We start from the raw sequence: 18,657 nt of genomic DNA on the forward strand, positions 1-18,657 counted from the left end.
CAGAACCTCACTAAAGAACATTCAAAAATCTTAGCAAGGTCTGAGCTTCCTTAGAAAAAATTGTCATCTTACTAGTAGCAAAGGGGGAATATGAAGACATGACCTTCTTTCAGGGACCAGACTTTTCCCAGCAGGTTGGAGGTCTGCATTTAAAAGCTTCTCTCCACATTTATCACTACGGTTGCTGTCAAGAGCTGCTTTGCAGCATCCTCTTAAGAAGGATGGAATCAAAGTCGTTTCTCAAGAAAAACCAGACAAACAAAAAAAAAAAAAACCAGAACAACAAACTCCTGGTGAGAAAAATACTCCAGCTGGAAGCTGACTGGGCTTACTGGTGCTTTGGACCGAAGAGCTTGATCTGTTTACACAGAACTCAAGAACAGCAAAATATTTTTCTACATATTTCTCTACAAATTATTCAATTAATTTAAGAGTTGTCTCTGAATGCTGGACCTATAGCCAGTCTGCCTTTACTACCAGCAATGAAGAAAGCTTAGCTTGAACAAATGGAAAGTTTGCGCCACTTTCTGGGATATAATGTGGGCACGCATACACTTTTGGCCCTACTTAAGTATAGCACAGGGGATTGTCACATGGAACGTGCATGAGCCACAGAAAGCAGAATTAATAGACCAAGATGATTTTGAGTTCAGTGCAGTACAAGACATTCCAGAGGAAAAAAAAAGTGTCAGTGAAGTTCTCCTGAGATGTCCAAGCACTAAAGCGGCTTTTCATGACTTCCTGAAGTGGACTTTCAACAGGTGTCAGGAACTACAGCTCAAGAGTTGCCATCAGCATTGAAAAAAGGTTTTTCTTTGAAAATGAGTCTGAATCCTTCCAAGGGGAAACATAAAGGAATCATAGAATGGTCAGAGTTGGAAGGGACCTTAAGATCATGTAGTTCCAACCCCCCTGCCATGGGCAGGGACACCTCCCACTAGACCAGGCTGCTCAAAGCCCCATCCAGCCTGGCCTTGAACACTTCCAGGGAAGGGGCATCCACAACTTCCCTGGGCAACCTGTTCCAGTGCCTCACCTCCCTTACAGTAAAGATTTTTTTCCTAATATCTAATCTAAATCTCCCCTCTTTCAGTTTAAAACTGTTACCCCTCTTCCTATTGCTCCACTCCCTAACAAATAGTCCCTCCCCATCTCTCCTGTAGGCCCCCATCAGGTACTGGCAGGCTGCTATAAGGTCTCCCCGGAGCATTCTCTTCTCCAGGCTGAACAACCCCAACTCTCTCAGCCTGTCCTCATAGCAGAGGTGCCCCAGCCCTCTCATCATCTTCATGGCCCTCCTCTGGACCCACTCCAGAATAAATAATCATTATTCTAGTTCCACATTTACCAATGGCTTATAGGTATGTTAGGGCACCCTCCTGAGAGTAACTCAGGTCTCGATAAAAAGGAAATCAAGAGGACTGCGTACCAGAGCTGAGGTACAACCACAGCAGTAGGAAGGCTTCTGCACTCTTGTTTGGCTGCTGCTTGTGTTCTCTTTTCATTACATCCAGGATGCTCAAGAGTGAGATCTCCCATACAAAGCATAGGTAGCAGGAAGACACAAATGCCTTTTCTTTTCCCAGTAATAACTAACCCTTTCTTAGTCTAAACTGGGAAGTCACAGCTTGAGGACAAGATGATAGAACTAGATGATAGTGGGAACATTACAACAAAGGACACCTCTGGATCTCCTGTCTTCAAAAAGGAACCCAGAATGAGTCACTGCATGCGGTACTCTGCCAGTGTCCTCTGATAAGGAGAAAGAAACCACGTAAGGGTGGTAGCCGGTCACTGAAGATCACAAATAACTGTCAAGCATGACAACGTTGTTCACTTTCAGGATGCGTTTTGTTTTCTGGTTTTGGGGGCATTTGTTTTGTTTGGGGATGGGTGTTTGCTTTGTTCTTTTAATTGCTTTGCTGAAGTGCACCAAGCTTCAGACTACCACCAACAACACACAATGGCAGGGCCCCACAGCTCAGCAAGCCTCTTCAGCCAAGGCTTCTAAGTTGTATCAAAGTCCAACCAAAGAAGGATGCAGAGCACAATCTTCCCCTGTAAGATTACCTGGGGACAGCACCTGTCTTCTGTGCCAAAAGCTTTGAAGCCTCAATGACAACAAAAAGCTATGAATGGCCAGCTTTGCTCTTTTTGGAGCTAGCAATAATTCCTGAAGGCACAGATATCTGTGGTTTGATGTATGTAACGTAGGGCTTCCTTAGGACAGCAGAGTCAGTAGCCGTGCCCATAAGAAAAAGGAAACCCTGCAAAACTTTTTTCCAGGAAATCCTGGAAAAGTTTGGGAAAGTTATGGCTATCCACCAGAAGTTGCACAGAAGAGGAGTCTAAAGTACGAACCAAACGGCAGATACCAGACCAAGAATCTTCTCCCATAGCACAAAAAGATACAACAAACAAGCACGTGAGGAAAAAATTTTCTGTAGCCTCTACACGCTACAGAGAGGAAAGTAAATGGCAATCTTAATAAGGAATACAGTGAAAAATGTTTGTGTTGCTGCAGTAGTGCTAGGGGAATCATATACCCACAGGGATGAGCAAGAGGCAATTAAAAGAATGGGCTTGAAAATGAAAATGGGAAGCAAGAAAGGCAAAGAATGACACAGCAACTAGTTAGCAACAGCCTGGGAAAGAAGAACCCAGAGCAGAGATATCGAGAAGACAGGTAATAACGGGCATGGTGGAAAGAAAATGAAAAATAAAGAAAGGATAAAAACGGAGGATGGAGTGTGGAAGACAGTGGATGCAGGACCTGTATCATGCTTGGTATTGGAAAAGGAGAAGGAAGACCTAAAGGAGATGCACAGCAACCAGAAAAATGTTTGGCAGATGGAAGGGTAGGGAATTGAAAGCAAATTCTCAAGCAAAGGCAAGCAAGTGGATAATACATCAAGAACTACAATGGAAAACACGCACAAAAAAAATCCCTGTTAAAAGTGTTTTTCCACTTTACAAAGGAGAATGACAGGCTGACTTAATACTGGAGTCTGAATAACCAATACAGAGATCATCCCCTTTAAATAGGTTTAACGGCTTTACTGCACTCAATATTCTTCATGACCAGTGTGCAAAATTCCGTGATAATCCTCTGAAGCAGAACTTTATTCATTAGAACAAAATTAAGACATCATCCTCATCCTTTTATTAAAACAATTGCTCTAACTTTACTTCTGTAACAGTTGCAATGGTTGAAATTGTTATTTGAATTTTAAAAATTCATATCAAAGCTAGGGTGAGAGGGGAGTTTTTGTTTCTTAGAGATCTATCAACTTTTTAAAATAATCACATCTTCATAAGTATCTGGCTTCCCCTTCATATGATGCTTTTTTTTTAAGTTGTTTTTAAGTATTTGGAAAAAACAAATATAAAAAAATATTAAATTCAAAATGGGAATAATATAGAGCTTTCAACACTGAAATTCAAAAGTTAAGTTCTTGCTGATCTGGTCCACAGCCATATCTTGGAAAACTGAAGAACTTTAAGTTTGTAGCAAATAAAATGACAGATGAAGAGCTACAGCAGTGTCAAAAAATTGGAATGCTGCAATTCAAACATTTACATACCTCTTTGTTTCTCACGTTCATGGCTCTAGGCTAGTATGGTTGATGTTGCTACCATGCATATGAAGTACTGTTAGAAGCAAAACAAAGATCTCAAAAGCAGACATGCTCGAAAGCAAAGGGTACAGCTAAAACTGTAACATAATGAGTTCTAAATTGCTTGTAGAAGCCTTAGGTGTCATTCACCGTATTTTTCTATTTTTCAGAGACATAAATCCTGGAATTGCTAAGTTTTAAAGCAATAACTTACCTCTGCAAATAAAGGGGATATAACTGTAGACAGGCATTGGGATAGAGGCCTCTTTGGGATATCCTTTTCCTTTAAAGAAAACAAAATTCTGACCAATTTTATTTCTGAAAAAGCATCCTCATTGTATTCTGTTTCTAATTAAAGAAAAAAAAATAGTTCCAACATGCTACACTTTAAAAATAAAAATCTGTTTCTATGTATATACAAATACTTAAAGTGTTCTACAACAGACTATTCCAAAGCACTGTGGAAAATAGAGGCTGAATCAAAATTTGAGGCTGCAGCACCTCAAATACCTGTAAGCTCAAAATTAAAATAAAAAAAAAAAAACAACAACAACAAAAACCACACACAACACAAAACCCCCATAATCGTACTGAGCATGTACTAAATCACAGACATGCTGATATTGACTGGGTTTATCCCATATGATACAATATTTTTCTTATATTTCTCCAGTTCTGGTAAGAGCATATACACAGAATTTTCAGAGCCAGGGCAGCAACCACTTGCCCTAGCCACACAGGCTGCAGGAAATAGGATGCAGCAGCTCTAAACATCCTTTATTCTAGTTTGGAGGGTTTTTTGGACATTCTATTCTATGCTACATTTTAGTCTTTTTTCCTAAAAGATGAGAATGCCTTACCCAAAATCCCAGCCTAGTTTTGTATTGTACTGCTTTAAGTTTACTTTACAGAAGGAAGATTTTTAAAATAAAATATTGCCTGGTCTTCCTCCAGTGCTAACATTTCACAAACTACTGAAATATTTTGGTACGTATTTCATGAACTACAGAAAAAGGACATGCTTACAGAATACCAAAACTTCAAGACTTACTCAAAATGTTTCGTGAAAGGCAACTGTAGAATATACATTTTTAGCAACATTTCTTAAAGTTTTACAATTTAAATGCTTTTAAAGGTATAAAATAAAAATCACCCCACTAATTATTAAAGCAAGAATTATTTCCTTGTAATAATACAGTCAATATTTTGAGCACCTTATTTCTTTGCAACTCCAAAGGCTGGGCTGCTCCGTTCTCTAGATTCTTGGGGTCTTTTTCTCTTATTGTGAAGATCCATTCTCCTGAATCGCTCCCCCCTGAAGCCTGGCCATCTGGTTCACTTCAAGGGAGGGGGAAAGAAAAAAAAAAAAAAAAAAAAAGAAAAAGTTTTATTACCTACACCTTATTGTCCATGTTCATTGAATAGACACGCTAAACAAAAGCTACAGTCAAGACCAAAGTCAAGATTCTATTGTGCAAGCCAATAAGTATAAAGACAAGTATGAAAAGTAATGTAATTTACCTTCTGGGGAAATTAAAAAAATGAAACCAAGATACTTCACTAAATGTTAAATTAACTTCAAAAATAGAGGCAGTACAGGTTGAAAACATTTTCCCAAGTTACATAAACAAGTAACATGAAGTGTTTTATTGCTATCTGAAAACTGGCTTTAGCTTGCCAAATCAACTTGCCCTGTTATCACATCTAATACGAGGGCTGCTGTGGAAGCAGAGGAGGGGAAAGCAGGCTTAGACATAACATTAAGTTGTCTTACAAGCACTCAATAACCACGTTAGTTTCACTACGCTACTATACCAAGCTAACAAAGCTGGCCTGATGTTCCACAGGAACAATGAACCCTAACCTCAAAGGTCAGTTAGTAACTGGACCTGAGACCAGTTTCAGGACTAGTAATTTACGCTCAAACCAGACCTGGTTTGGGGCTGGAACTGTAAGCACTGGAAGGCTTGAAGCCATTAATAATGTAGGACAAATATACAGCTGTAATGGCAGCCAAGAAATTATAACCAGCCTGATACTTGCCATTAGCACACAGACTGGAATTGCAGAGAATAGTATTGTTTTCTTTATTATGAGGAATTTAATCCATTTGTGAATAAATTGTGGCAATCCCTTCACTCGATTTTCAGAAGTGTGTAATCTGATGATACCCACTATTTTCAAAATTACTTTTGGACTAACCAATTTAATTTTTTAACTGAGTCAGAACTATTCGTAACTTGGTTTCCTAAGGAAACCACCTCATGAACCTATTGAGCAGCTCCGTCAAAATTTGATGGAGAGAAGTAAAAATTGGAAAGGGAAGACATCTGGAAGTATTTAAAAAAACCTCTCCTTTTTCAATAAATAATTTGACATTTCATGACTATCATGATGTAATGACCCAACCTTCCTGGAAGGATGCAAAAAAGGACCTCTCATAAAAAAACCTAGGTAATATGGTTTGTACCCTAAAACCCCATTATCACAGAAGCATTGTCCGCTAACCTTCTCTTACATGCAAGGTTACACTTCTGCCTTTTACTCAGATAGCCAAAATGAGGGACAACCTGCCACCAAGGAGACAGCTCCCTTCCTGAGGTGGCCAGGTGCACACACAGCACAGTGCACGTGCAAACAGCTACCTGGCCATGCAGGGTGAAGCCTACCTTCTGCTTGTACAAGAGGAGTAAAGGTTGGCCTTATGTCTAGGAAGGACCCTAAACCCTACATAAAAAGAGAAAATAGTATAAAATGGGCTAGAAGAATTGTTCTCAGTGACTGTTATTTGCATGAAATCCCTTGCAACATTGAAATCAAGATTTCATTAGTTTACTAAGACTGCTAAGCTGAAAAGCTGTAAATAACAAAACGCAGGAGTGTATGTGCTAAAAATAACTACTTGGCTCCTATATTTACAAAGGTTATTTTACAAACTCATCAAACTTACGTATCTGAGTCATCAGAACTGGAGTCGTCATGACTTTGTTCAGACTTCCATCTCTTGTGCCTATCAATAAGGTCAGTCAGGTAGGAAGTTTTCTTTGAGTTTCGCAAAATAAATTTGTGTTTTAAGAGCTCTTTTGCAGTAGGTCTCTTAAAAAAAAAAAGAAAAAAGATTTTTTTTTTCCTGCATTTCAGTGTGTTAAGTGACTCACTATAAAAAGATCCAGACTTCAGTCTTGATACAAATGAGACTTTAAATATATGCAATATCTTTAAAAAAAAAAAAAAAAAAAAAGATGCTGGCGAATATATTTCCCCATATTAGAAAAGCTGAACTTCACTTATTCATGTAAACCAGTCAAGTTCTCTACTATACATTGACAAACAGATGAAACTCACAAAGCTTGGGTCCTTGTTTAAGCAGGCCTCAACAAATTCTTTGAGGGATTTACTGAAGTTTCCTTCCAGTGTTGGTGGATTGTTCTTGGGAATGAGGAACAAAACCTTCATTGGATGTAATTCTGAATGAGGCGGCTCTCCCTTTGCGAGTTCTATGGCTGTTATGCCTAATGACCAGATATCTGCCTGTAAGAAACAATACTTTTAAGATTAGGTTGGAGAAAGAAGAAACACCATTGCTTGCAAAGGTACATTTTAAACCTTTACTGCAAATCCTTTCATATGTAAATTGTTCTTGTTGACATAGTCTGGTTTATTTTATGCAGTTAACCACATTAAGTACATAAAGTTCCTTGGCTGTTTTCACTCTATAGCATAAAGCAGTTCTACTTATTAGCGTTTTCAAACTTTTCAAAATCAATACTATTACACCAGCAGTTACAACTGATCTTGAAACACAAATATTTTTAAACAGTAATGGTAGAGTTGTTATAAACTAGCACTTTATCCACCATATTCAAGTACACTATGCAAATAGGGGGCAAGGCTCAAATATTGACATAAAGGAAAATGTTAGAACATGCACAAGATTTTTCCCCAACAAGCATCAGCTAGTACAACCATCAGAAATTTAATACATTAAAAAATAATTTTCCTGGTGTTTAACATTGTCTTATATATCATTCTTATTAAAGACTAGAGAAAAGCAGTTTAGAACAGTATTATTCAACTTTCTATTTTCTTTTCAACTTTCACTATTATTCAATGTGCTGCTCTTTCTAGGGAACTCTGTCTCCCTAGATCCAAATCCTATTGCCCAATCTGCCTGAAATAATGTGAAGTAATGCATTATAATTCTCTATGTTCTGGTGAAGTAACAGACCTAAAAGTCAAAAGAATGGATGAATAAACCCCTCAGAGAAGGGTGAAAGAAAAAAAAATTCACAGAAATTACTGTTCCAAAGGACAAGATATCAATCAAAAATATTTATGTTTTGCTTTTCTGTTTCTTTTGAAGTGAAAGCAGAACAGACTTATTCTCAGAACACAGGAAAGATCTGAAGTGAGCTGTCTGGTTTTACTCCCAAAGACAGCATTTGGAACCTTGCTACGCCACAGAGAGATCTATTTCCAGGTACTGGATAGAGTAGAGGTTTCATTTATCACTGCTGTCCTTTCTAAGTGTCCCTCTAATCCATCTGCCTCTGCTCAGCTGATGTACCAGGTTATCTTTGACGAACTCGTACAGGAGCCCAGGCTGATAGCTGCAATGTACGCATCCGCTCCACTATCACAGCTACATTGCATGACTAAAACCAAACTCCTTCATCCTTGTTCAGACAGTATTCATTGTTATCTATTGTTAAAAGCTTAGTTACTTAATTTTGCAAGTATTGGGGGGGGGGGGGGGGGTAGCAAATCGGTGCCAATTAGCATACCATCAGATTTATGAAATGATGTTTTATTAACCCATGTTACAGAACTGCCATCTCACCCTGAGCACGGAAGATTACATAAGTATATGAGCTCTGAGTTTCATTTATCTTAATAACAGCATTATCAGCTAAGCTCTCCTCAAGTCTGAGTATAATCGTAACTTCCCTCTAGCAGGAAAGCTCTTCTTGGTTATAAAAGAAAAATGACACCTGCAGACATGAGCCTTCATGTTAACAACTGAGCATTATTATTTCCAATTTATTCTGAACTTCAGTTTCTCAAGAGGAATGTGCTAAAGCATATAAATGGGTAGATATTCTGCCAGACTTTCAGTCACAGATAGAACGTGCATATCTAAGTATATAAAGAAAATGCGTATGTGCACGTGTGCATCGATATCCACATATATGCACACATATATATCAATACTTCCTTTTTTTTCTCACGTATTTGTAATTTTCTACTGCTAGTGACCTTCCTCCACAAAAAATGAATTTAAAAGTCCAAAACCCACACCTGCACACTGAACTCTTTGAAGTCCAAGCCCATTCCTGATGGAAGCATCAAGAATTAAACATCCAAATTCTTCTGGAATTGTAACTTCTCCTTTCATAGATAATGAGGGATCACAAAACAGGGCTTCGAGTACCAAGTGCATTTGTATCCAACTAGGCATTTCTAGGATGGGCCTGTCTGTGACAATGACACTCCAGAATAGGCGCACATCAGTCCTCCACATGGGGAGGGAGAAGCATGACCTTAAGAAGTGATGAGACTATATCATCACCAAGTTTTACCACATATTATGATTTTTGAACAAAAATTATTCTTTCAAGTTCAGATGAGAGTTAGCAAATCACTGGTAGGTACTACTTATCGCAGTACTGCCATAAGCCTTTCCTCCTCCCTTGCAATGAGCAAAATTTAGTCTGACTTCGAAGCTCTTGTACATCAAAGAAAACAGGCTAAGTGCAAGAGAAAAACATTTCAAAATTAAATATTTATTTTTCTTTTAGCAGAAGGACAGAGAACTAGATATGTAAAAACCAAAGCAGAAGAGAAAAAGATGCTGACTTTCAGATGAAGAAAGGAATCAAAACAGGACGAAGTAAGAACTATTGCCAAAATAACAGAAATTAGAAAGAAGGGAAAGATCCTATGAGGACGTTATATCAAGGATCAAATAGCTTGGAGAGAAGGAAATAAGTGGTATGGGAAAAGATAAATAAAAAAGGAAAAATAAGTTCAAAAAACAGGTGGTAGCTTTAATATAACTATTACAGTCATGTTTTGACATTTCACTATTTTTCCCCCATATCATGGCTGATCATTTCTTTAGCAACTAGATTTTATTATCCCCACAGACTACTTGGACTTCAAAAATACCTACAAGGGAAAACGAAAAATAAAGTTGAAATTTTTGCTATCAAGTATGTCTCTCAGATTAGCTACTGACCACATTAAAATGCAAATGTTATAGCTAACTTACTCTCTCACACGCGCCATCTGGAAATCCTATGTTCTCAAACACATCAGTATGAATTATTATATACAAAAGTCCAATAGAAGCTGTTGAAATTTTAGTACTTATGTCAAAAATCACATACCTTGATTATTTTTAGGCAATAAAGACACATCGTGGAATGTCTTGTAAATATACATTGCAATACGTGGTCTGAGAAAGAATAATTGGAATATCTTAAGGACCCAAAACAGTTTGGGAATGGCACCAAATAAAGCAAGATTGGAATGGGCAAATTCTGTATGGCAGTTAAGGAATACACAGCTCACATATGCATAAAGCAGTCCAAAAAGCCTCACATAATCTTGAGAGCACAATATTTGGAACATAAATTGGAACTTGGTTTGACGTTGTTAAGTTTCACATATTTTAAAAGAAAAATACACAAAATGTATTCACTTGTCAAATCCTGGATTAAAACAGCATTTTTCAAAAATGTCATCTTTTATCTATAAAAAAAACCTGCTTCTCTACCTTAACAAAAACCTTAACCTTCTATCTTAACAAAAGATAAAAAATACTATATACATCCATTCCCATAACATGTATTTGGGGAAAAAAAAATAAAGACTATATTAAAAATCAACATCTTAAGTATTCATTGCTTTTACATAATCTTAAGATACGTTACTTTATAATATTTTAACATTCAAGTTAAAGTAAAGACAATAAAGATATACTATTTTAACGAAAAGCAGTTTAAGTGCTTCACACATGGAAATTCCCCAAAAGCTTGTCTCTTCAATTCTGAAATCTGTGTTAACTCAGAAGCATATCTGAATTCAGAGGAGGTGTAACGATATCTTAATACCCAAAGCTGCTTAAAGTGGAAATCAATATACTGGAATAAGAGTTCTTGCATTCGTTATGTTGATAATATGTAAGCCATGATCAGGAAATCCACCAATTGCCCATAATATTTAGACACATGATTATAATGCTGAATCAACAGGAGACCTTAAGCTTTATAGCAATAACTAGCAATGTTAGACCTCAGGACGTCTCTGCCTTCCTTTAGCCTGGTTAGTAGTTTTATGTCGTAACTTAGGTTTTGCTTTGCCTTGCACAGTCATGCTATTTCAACAGACAGCATGAGCAAAGATACCAATCCAATAAGAAAAGGAACAATAATTTAATTTAACAGTTGGTGCGAGGCATACAGTGAATGAAGAAAGATGAAGATGAACTGTGCCCAAGGTAGCGTTACCAGGGAACCCATCGGCATGTGGGAAGTAAGAGGATTCGACAAGGCAAAGAACAAAACTGGGTAACACAGCAATTACGTAATGAAAATTGCTTGCAGCTCACTGGGAATATGCTATGAAGAGGACAGTCCTGCTTAACACCTCTCAAGCACGGCCAGATTATGGAAGGAAAATGAGGTTAGCTTTGGATGTCTATACACTCATATATGCATAAGACTATCTTAAACAAACAGACCTTCTCAAGTCGTTGTCGTGCAACAACAGCAAAACTTTTGTTTGTACAATTAGTCTGGTTTCTAAGTGCCAAAAGGCTCACAGACGCAAGTAAGTATCTCTAGTTCATTCAAAATTTAAGCTCTGGCCTTCTAGGGAACTGATCAAGCATCCAAGACTTTTGTATGTCCACATGACGTTGTGGACCAAAACAGCCTCAGTTCAAAACCTGAGGACTGAATCATGCTCTGTCCAAGTGAAAATCATTCCCAGAAGCCAAACCTCAAAAAACGCCCAACCACCAACACCTCAAAACCAAAAGACAAACAAACAAACCAAAAACCACCACCTACAACAAAAATAGTTTACTTACCCTTCAAATTGGGAATTTGGTGTCATTTCAGCTTCTAGAGGCTCTACAGAGCTCTGCTAGTTATTTTGAAATAGCCTCTCCACAGAAAGATATCAAATAGGGAAGGAAGTAATACTACAGACAATCTAGGTCAGAGTCAGTATCGGCAAGTTCCTTACGTGGACGAGGGTAGAAAGAAACATGCCAACCTGCCTCATTGCATGGAGATGTGACAACTCCCTACGAAGGATCAGAGGAGATGGGCAAGAATGATGAGTTCAGGGAAGAACATACGGAATGACTGCTAATTATCATAAAGCCAGCTGATCTTAACACAAGTGGGACTTAAGGATGACCTTTATTTCAGATATACAGCTGGGTCATGGGGTTGTGCAAATAGCCTTCCCCAATGTAATCAGTAGAACAATGTCTTACTGAACGAGCCAGACCAGCATGGGGGAAGGCAGCAAGGAAGCATATATGTAGTTTAGCCCAACAGAAGTATAAAAAACAAGTAACCAACAAAATGAAATTTGAAGAGAGCAATGGACTTGAGCTGGCTTCAATGCACATATTGCTTCCTGGCAACTGGGGACACCCAGTGCCATTCTGGTGAGTGTATGGAGACCAGTAATGGGAATCATATTACTACTCTGATCCAACTGTATATTACAATTGTGCTTGTGTTGTGATTTCAGTACACAGCTGTACCACTCCGCTAAATCAAAATCCTGTGTAATGTAAATACCTGCAAATAAGTAAATTAAATATTAAACCCTCCCTGTATGGCAGAAAATAAGATGGTCAGAGAGTAGCATAGACCTATGCAGCACATTCTTCCACAGATGAATAACAGCACTTTCAAACAACACTTTCACACCCACCAAACCCATATTCTTCAACAGTGTTGTTGTCTATTTTTTGTAAAAACAAGTGGAAGCATATTACCATTTTGTATGTATTAGCTCTCTTCTACTTTCAAATAACCATCAAAAATACTCATCAATAGAGTGGGATAAAAGGTGATAGGATGTACTTGTCAATATTATAATATTTATTGCCATCTGGATGGGCTTAATACAATAGGAAAGTTAAGGTTTGGATACAAATTAGGAAAGCTGCTCTCCTTGTCAACAGCTTTTAGCTGCTAATGTACCCATCTGGACACAGCCAAAGTTACTAGTTGCATTCTGAAGACCAATCTATGTAATTCAAGTTTAAAAAGGAAGGACTTTGGCTAATGCCTTGAAATAGAATCATAGAATCTTCATGGTTGCAAAGGACCTTTGAGATCATCGAGTCCAACCAAACAACCTACAATCTCTGTCACTAGAGCATGCCCTGAAGTGCCCCATCTAGACGTTTCTTAAACACCTCTAGGGATGGTGACTCAACCACTTCCCTGGGCAGGCTGTTCCAGTGTCTGACCACTCTTCCTAATATCTAATCTAAACCTCCCCTGCTGCAACTTCAGACCATTTCCTCTGGTCCTGTCATTATTCACCTGGGAGAAGAGGCCAACACCCACCTCTCTACAACCTCCTTTCAGGTAGCTGTGGAGGGCATTGAGGTCTCCCCTCAGCCTCCTCTTCTCCAAGCTAAACATGCCCAGCTCCCTCAGCCTCTCCTCATATGACTTGGTCTCCAGACCCCTCACCAGCCTGGTAGCTCTCCTCTGGACACGCTCCAGCACTTCTATGTCCCTCTTGTACAGAGGGGCCCAGAACTGAACACAGGACTCGAGGTGAGGCCTCACCAGTGCCGAGTACAGAGGCACGATCACTTCCCTACTCCTGCTGGCCACACTATTCCTGATACATGCTAGAATGCTGTTGACCTTCTTGGCCACCAGGGCACACTGCTGGCTCCTGTTAAGCTGGCCATCCACCAGCACCCCCAGGTCCTTTTCTGCTGGGCAGCTTTCCAGCCACTCTTCCCCAAGCCTGTAGCGTTGCTTGGGGTTGTTGTGACCGAAATGCACGAGCCAGCACTTGGCCTTATTAAACCTCATGCAGTTGGCCTTGGCCCATCGATCCAGCCTGTCCAGGTCCCTCTGTAGAGCCTTCCTACCCTCAAGCAGATCAACACTCCCACCTAGTTTGGTGTCATCTGCAAACTTACTGAGGGTGCACTCAATCCCCTCATCCAGGTCATTGATAAAGATATTAAACAAAACTGGCCCCAAAACTGAGCCCTGAGGGACACCACTGGTGACCAGCCGCCAAGAGGATTTCACCCCATTAATCGCAACTCTCTGGGCATGGCCATCCAGCCAGTTTTTAACCCAGCAAAGAGTACACTTGTCTATGCCATGATTCGCCAGCTTCTCCAGGAGAATGCTGTGGGGGACGGTGTCAAAGGCCTTACCAAAGTCCAGACAGACAACGTCCACAGCCTTCCCCGCATCCAGCAGGCGGGTCACGTGGTCATAGAAAGAGATCAGGTTGGTTAAGCAGGACCTCCCTTTCCTAAACCCATGCTGGCTGGCCCTGATCCCTTGGCTGCCCTGCACTTGCCGTGAGAGCTCACTCAAGATGATCCTCTCCATGATCTTTCCTGGTACCGAGGTTAGGCTGACAGGCCTGTAGTTCCCCGGATCCTCCTTCCGACTCTTCTTGTCGATGGTCGTCACATTAGCCACCCTCCAGTCATCTGGCACCTGCCCTGTTGACCAGGATTGTTGATAAATGATGGAGAGAGGCTTGGTGAGCTCTCCCGCCAGCTCCCTGAGTACTCTTGGGTGAATCCCATCCGGCCCCATAGACTTATGTACGTCTAGGTGCAGAAGCAGATCATTGACTGCTTCCTCCTGGATTATGGGTGGGTTGTTCTGCTCTCCATCCTTATCTTCCAGCTCAGGAGGCTGAGCACCCTGGGGATAGCTGGTCTGACTATTGAAGACAGAGGCAAAGAAGGCATTCAGTATCTCAGCCTTCTCCTCGTCCTTGGTTGCAACTTTCCCCCCCCACATCCAGTAAGGGATGGAGATTCTCCCTGGCACTCTTTTTGTTGATGTATTTATAAAAGCTTTTTTTGTTGTCCTTAATGTTAGTGGCCAAGTTGAGCTCCAGCTGGGCTTTTGCCTTCCTAATTTTCTTTCTGTATAACCTAACGAGAAATACCTTACCTTCGAATCATATGCCGATTGCTTTATTACTTCAGGTGCCATCCAAAATGGTGTTCCCACAAAGGTGTTCCTCTTTATCTGTGTATCTGTTAATTGTCCTGCTACTCCAAAATCTGCTAGTTTTACTTCTCCTTGTTCAGATAGCAATACATTGGCAGCTGGAATAAAGAAGAATAAATAGTGGAAATTAAGACATATGTCACTGTAAGGGTGTTCATTTATACTGCATGAGCTCTTCTAATATTATTACAATACAAATAAAACGAGTTTACCTTTAATATCTCTGTGGATTTTCTTTTCTGAATGTAAGTAATCAAGTCCTTTGAGTATCTCTCTCAATATTGTAGCAATCTGGATTTCATCAAGTGAGCCAGGTTCTAACTAGGAGACACAAGAAATATTTTTTTTAATATATACACGTATGTGTGTGCATACATATATATATATATAAAAGGAGCAACAGAGAAAACAAATAACACTGTGACTATAAAAAGAAACTGCTCCTTCTGTCACACCTTAAAACTTCTAATTTGCTAACTTCATAACATGAGATACAACCCAGAATATTCTTTAAAAAAAAAAAATACATAGTCCTAAATTAAGTGGCTTCTGAGCAACAGGCAAAGTTGTTCATTTATCAACAGTTCATTTATCCAAAACTCTTTTAAAAGTTTGTTAAAGGCTCCACAAAGACACAGTATATACTATATACTGCATGGGATTTTGTGAAGCTCTCTAAAACACAACTCAAAATGCTAGGCTGACAGGGCATTGCACATTTTAAAAAAGTTAACTTTTTTCATATAAAACTGAAGGTGTAAATTTGCAAATTGTTAGAATCAAAGGTTCTGAGTAATTTAATTCTTATGAGAAGAAACAGCAGTGGTAGAAGATCTCAGAGCTCTCTACATCTGATATAAATATTAAAAGTGAGTATGCCACTAAATCTAAAGGTACAGAAGAAAGATAACTACCTAGAAATGCTTCTTAACCAATACAGGCATTTCGAGACTCTGAAACTTTATGTACAACAATTAATACTGGAAATATTCCAGTATTCTAGTTTACTCCACAACAGCAGTCACTGAAACACAGTCAAAGAGTTACATCTCTGAGGCTCCGCTCTGTGAGAAAGCAAGCATTTCAGATAAAAATTTTCAGGTAAAAATTAAAATATTACATCCCTCAGAAATCCTCTCAGCTAATAGGTAGGAACAGAGGTAAGATTTCATGAAATGCAGACAACATATTTGTTTCACCTTCATAGCTTTACTTACAATCTTTTTTGCATTTGATAATATACATGGTATTGCCACTCCCTGAAGCCCACTGAGACATTCTCAAGGCTCTGCTCCATCTAGGCTGCGAGCACGAGTTTAAGACTTGGCAATGTGATACAGCACAACTAACGGGGAAAACCTCTTTAGTCCGAGGTTAGCTACCTTACTGAGGAGGAAGTTAGTGAAAACAGACTAGGGCTGAGAATATTAGCACCTGTACCTCAGCCACAAACCTAAACTATACTCAAAACGGAACCACAACGTACATGTAATTGCATTAAACGTTCTTTCTCTTGTGAGGTGTGATTTTCAAAAAAGTCAGTGCATATTCAAGTAGAGAAGACACCAGGCTAGCATGACATGTATACACCTCAAACACAGAATTCAAGGTTCCCATTCAGTCTTGCCTCAGACAAGGAAACATGATAAAATGCGCCAGCTGTCCTACCAGATTCCAGTTGAGAACCATAATGTGCGTGTTAGAACTAGGAAAACATGCAGCAGAACACAAATTGAAAATGAATGAAGCACACACAAGATGCTTAATATACACTTAAATGATGATTTCAGTTCTGTGGCGCAATTTCTTCAACAACATTTTAGGATGTGATCAAAGACTTTGCACTATTTCTAGGCAACAAACCTAGGGAATAAACATGTGGTGATCACACAAGTGAAATGTGTGTGATTAAGAAAAAAAAAGGACAAGAAAATATGATCAATCTGTTTTCTTTCTCCTCTTTTACACCTTTTTGAAGCACAAAGAAAGTAATAATTAATTCATAAAAGAAAACCCAATTTCTAATTGTTCTTCTGCCAGGAAAAAACTATCACAACAATAACAAACTTTTTTCAGCATATCTTTATGAGGAACATTATCAATTTCTACACAACCACAGAACTCCTTCTAACAGGATGTGGAAACTAAAGGTATAAATAGGTCCTAAAAAGTAATTACAGTGAAAATACAGCAGCACAACTGCAGGAAGCCCACATTTATTACCCCCTCCTGCCTTCTGGATGTCACCAGCAAAATCCCTCTAGACTGGCCATTTTCCTTTCACTCTTTCATCAAGCATTTATTTGTTGCCTCACTTGAGAACAGCAAACTATGCTACCGAGATATTCTGTTTCCAGTGGTATGACAATTTTCACATATGTAAAACATCCATTTTTATTTCTATAATAGTATTTTTTAAATCCGCAATGAATTTAAGATGGTGTGTGATTTTGTTTGGTTAAAGTCAGAGAAAACATAATCTGCACCGAATTTTTGAATTATGATTCAAAATTGGGTACTCCGTCCCAGGTGCAGAATGCGGCATTTGCTCTCATTAAATTTCATACGGTTGGTGATTTCCCAGCTCTCTGGTCTACCCAGGGCTCTTGGCAAGGCCTCTCTATCCTCGAGGGAATTCACAGCTCCTCCTATTTCTTTGAAATATATTTTCTAATACCAGCCTAAATTGTGTTTCTGTCTATTTAGACACCAGTGAGACTTCAAACAAGGAAACTTTTGTTTGTTTTTCTGGGGGTGGTGGTGGTGAGGAAGATAAATTAAAATGTATATAGTAGGAGCAGCTGTGGTGGCAGAAACACAGAAGAAAAAAAGAAAAAAAAAAACAAAAAACAAACTTATTTTCAGCCACTTGTGCTCTCTGGCTGACTGAAGATTAGCATTACAAGATGTTTATATCCTGTTTCCAATATTAGGTTGCTTAGTTCCCTTCCATCTATACAAATAATCAGTCTTGCCTCATGGAAAATAACACTTTCCCAGCATTGACAAACACTTTTTCTCCTTTACTGGAAACAAACTTTGTCATAGCCAAATGACATATTATAGTTTCCAGAATTATAAGATAGAAAAATAATTATACGACCTAAAATAACAAAAATCATACATAATTTACTTACTAGATCAAGGGCAGAGCCTCCACCCAGATATTCCATTATTATCCATAATTTTGTATCCTGCAAAACAAAATCAAAGAAATCTATGAAGTGTAAAAGAAAAATATCAGTTATTAAGTTAGTGGGACTTGTTCCATTCTTTTTGCTGAAGAAAGAATCTATAGTTTTGAAACACCATTAATGTTTAGCAGTTCCTCCAAAATATCTTTGGATTATTCTTTAAAGATACACTATCTCTAGTCCCATCTGATAAGGAATTAATTTAGTCTGTCACAGGATATTTACACAATCATGTGCGTTCAAGAAAGTTTAATTCTGTTCATCTAAATTAACAAGAGGAAAGCTACTTCACATTTACCAATGAGTAAGAGCACAAACATTAGAAGTTCATTACTTTCAAATAATTGGTGCATGCTCTTAATGCCACACTCAAGCTCATATCATGGTACCTCTTTATTGTACTGATACTAATACTACTAGAATGCAGACAGTGTCCAGGGAAGAAGAAACTACTCTTTAATCCCTACCAGAGTCAAGTAGCAGAACATAACCTCTTGCCTTTATGCCGACTAGAACTGGACAAGTATTCTGGGCTTGAATTCACCAGCATAGTAACTCCCAAAAGCCACCCACCTACTTGTTCGT

General features: G+C 38.8%; 1 protein-coding gene across 4 annotated transcripts in view; it reads right to left on the bottom strand.

The window, feature by feature from the left end:
* The window catches only part of STK24 (serine/threonine kinase 24), a 62,082-nt gene that overhangs the window by 6,173 nt on the left and 37,252 nt on the right, over positions 1-18,657 (bottom strand). For all 4 annotated transcript variants that reach the window (XM_054218874.1, XM_054219045.1, XM_054219138.1 and 1 more), the window contains 7 exons: positions 18,016-18,072; positions 15,091-15,199; positions 14,819-14,976; positions 6,963-7,148; positions 6,568-6,713; positions 4,832-4,955; positions 3,832-3,900 (listed from right to left, as the gene is read on the bottom strand). In XM_054218874.1, coding sequence (XP_054074849.1) covers positions 3,832-3,900; positions 4,832-4,955; positions 6,568-6,713; positions 6,963-7,148; positions 14,819-14,976; positions 15,091-15,199; positions 18,016-18,072 — 849 coding nt within the window. The remainder of the gene's footprint in view (positions 1-3,831; positions 3,901-4,831; positions 4,956-6,567; positions 6,714-6,962; positions 7,149-14,818; positions 14,977-15,090; positions 15,200-18,015; positions 18,073-18,657) is intronic.

This window comes from Rissa tridactyla, chromosome 1, assembly GCF_028500815.1.
Source record: "Rissa tridactyla isolate bRisTri1 chromosome 1, bRisTri1.patW.cur.20221130, whole genome shotgun sequence".
Taxonomy (NCBI): Eukaryota; Metazoa; Chordata; class Aves; order Charadriiformes; family Laridae; genus Rissa; species Rissa tridactyla.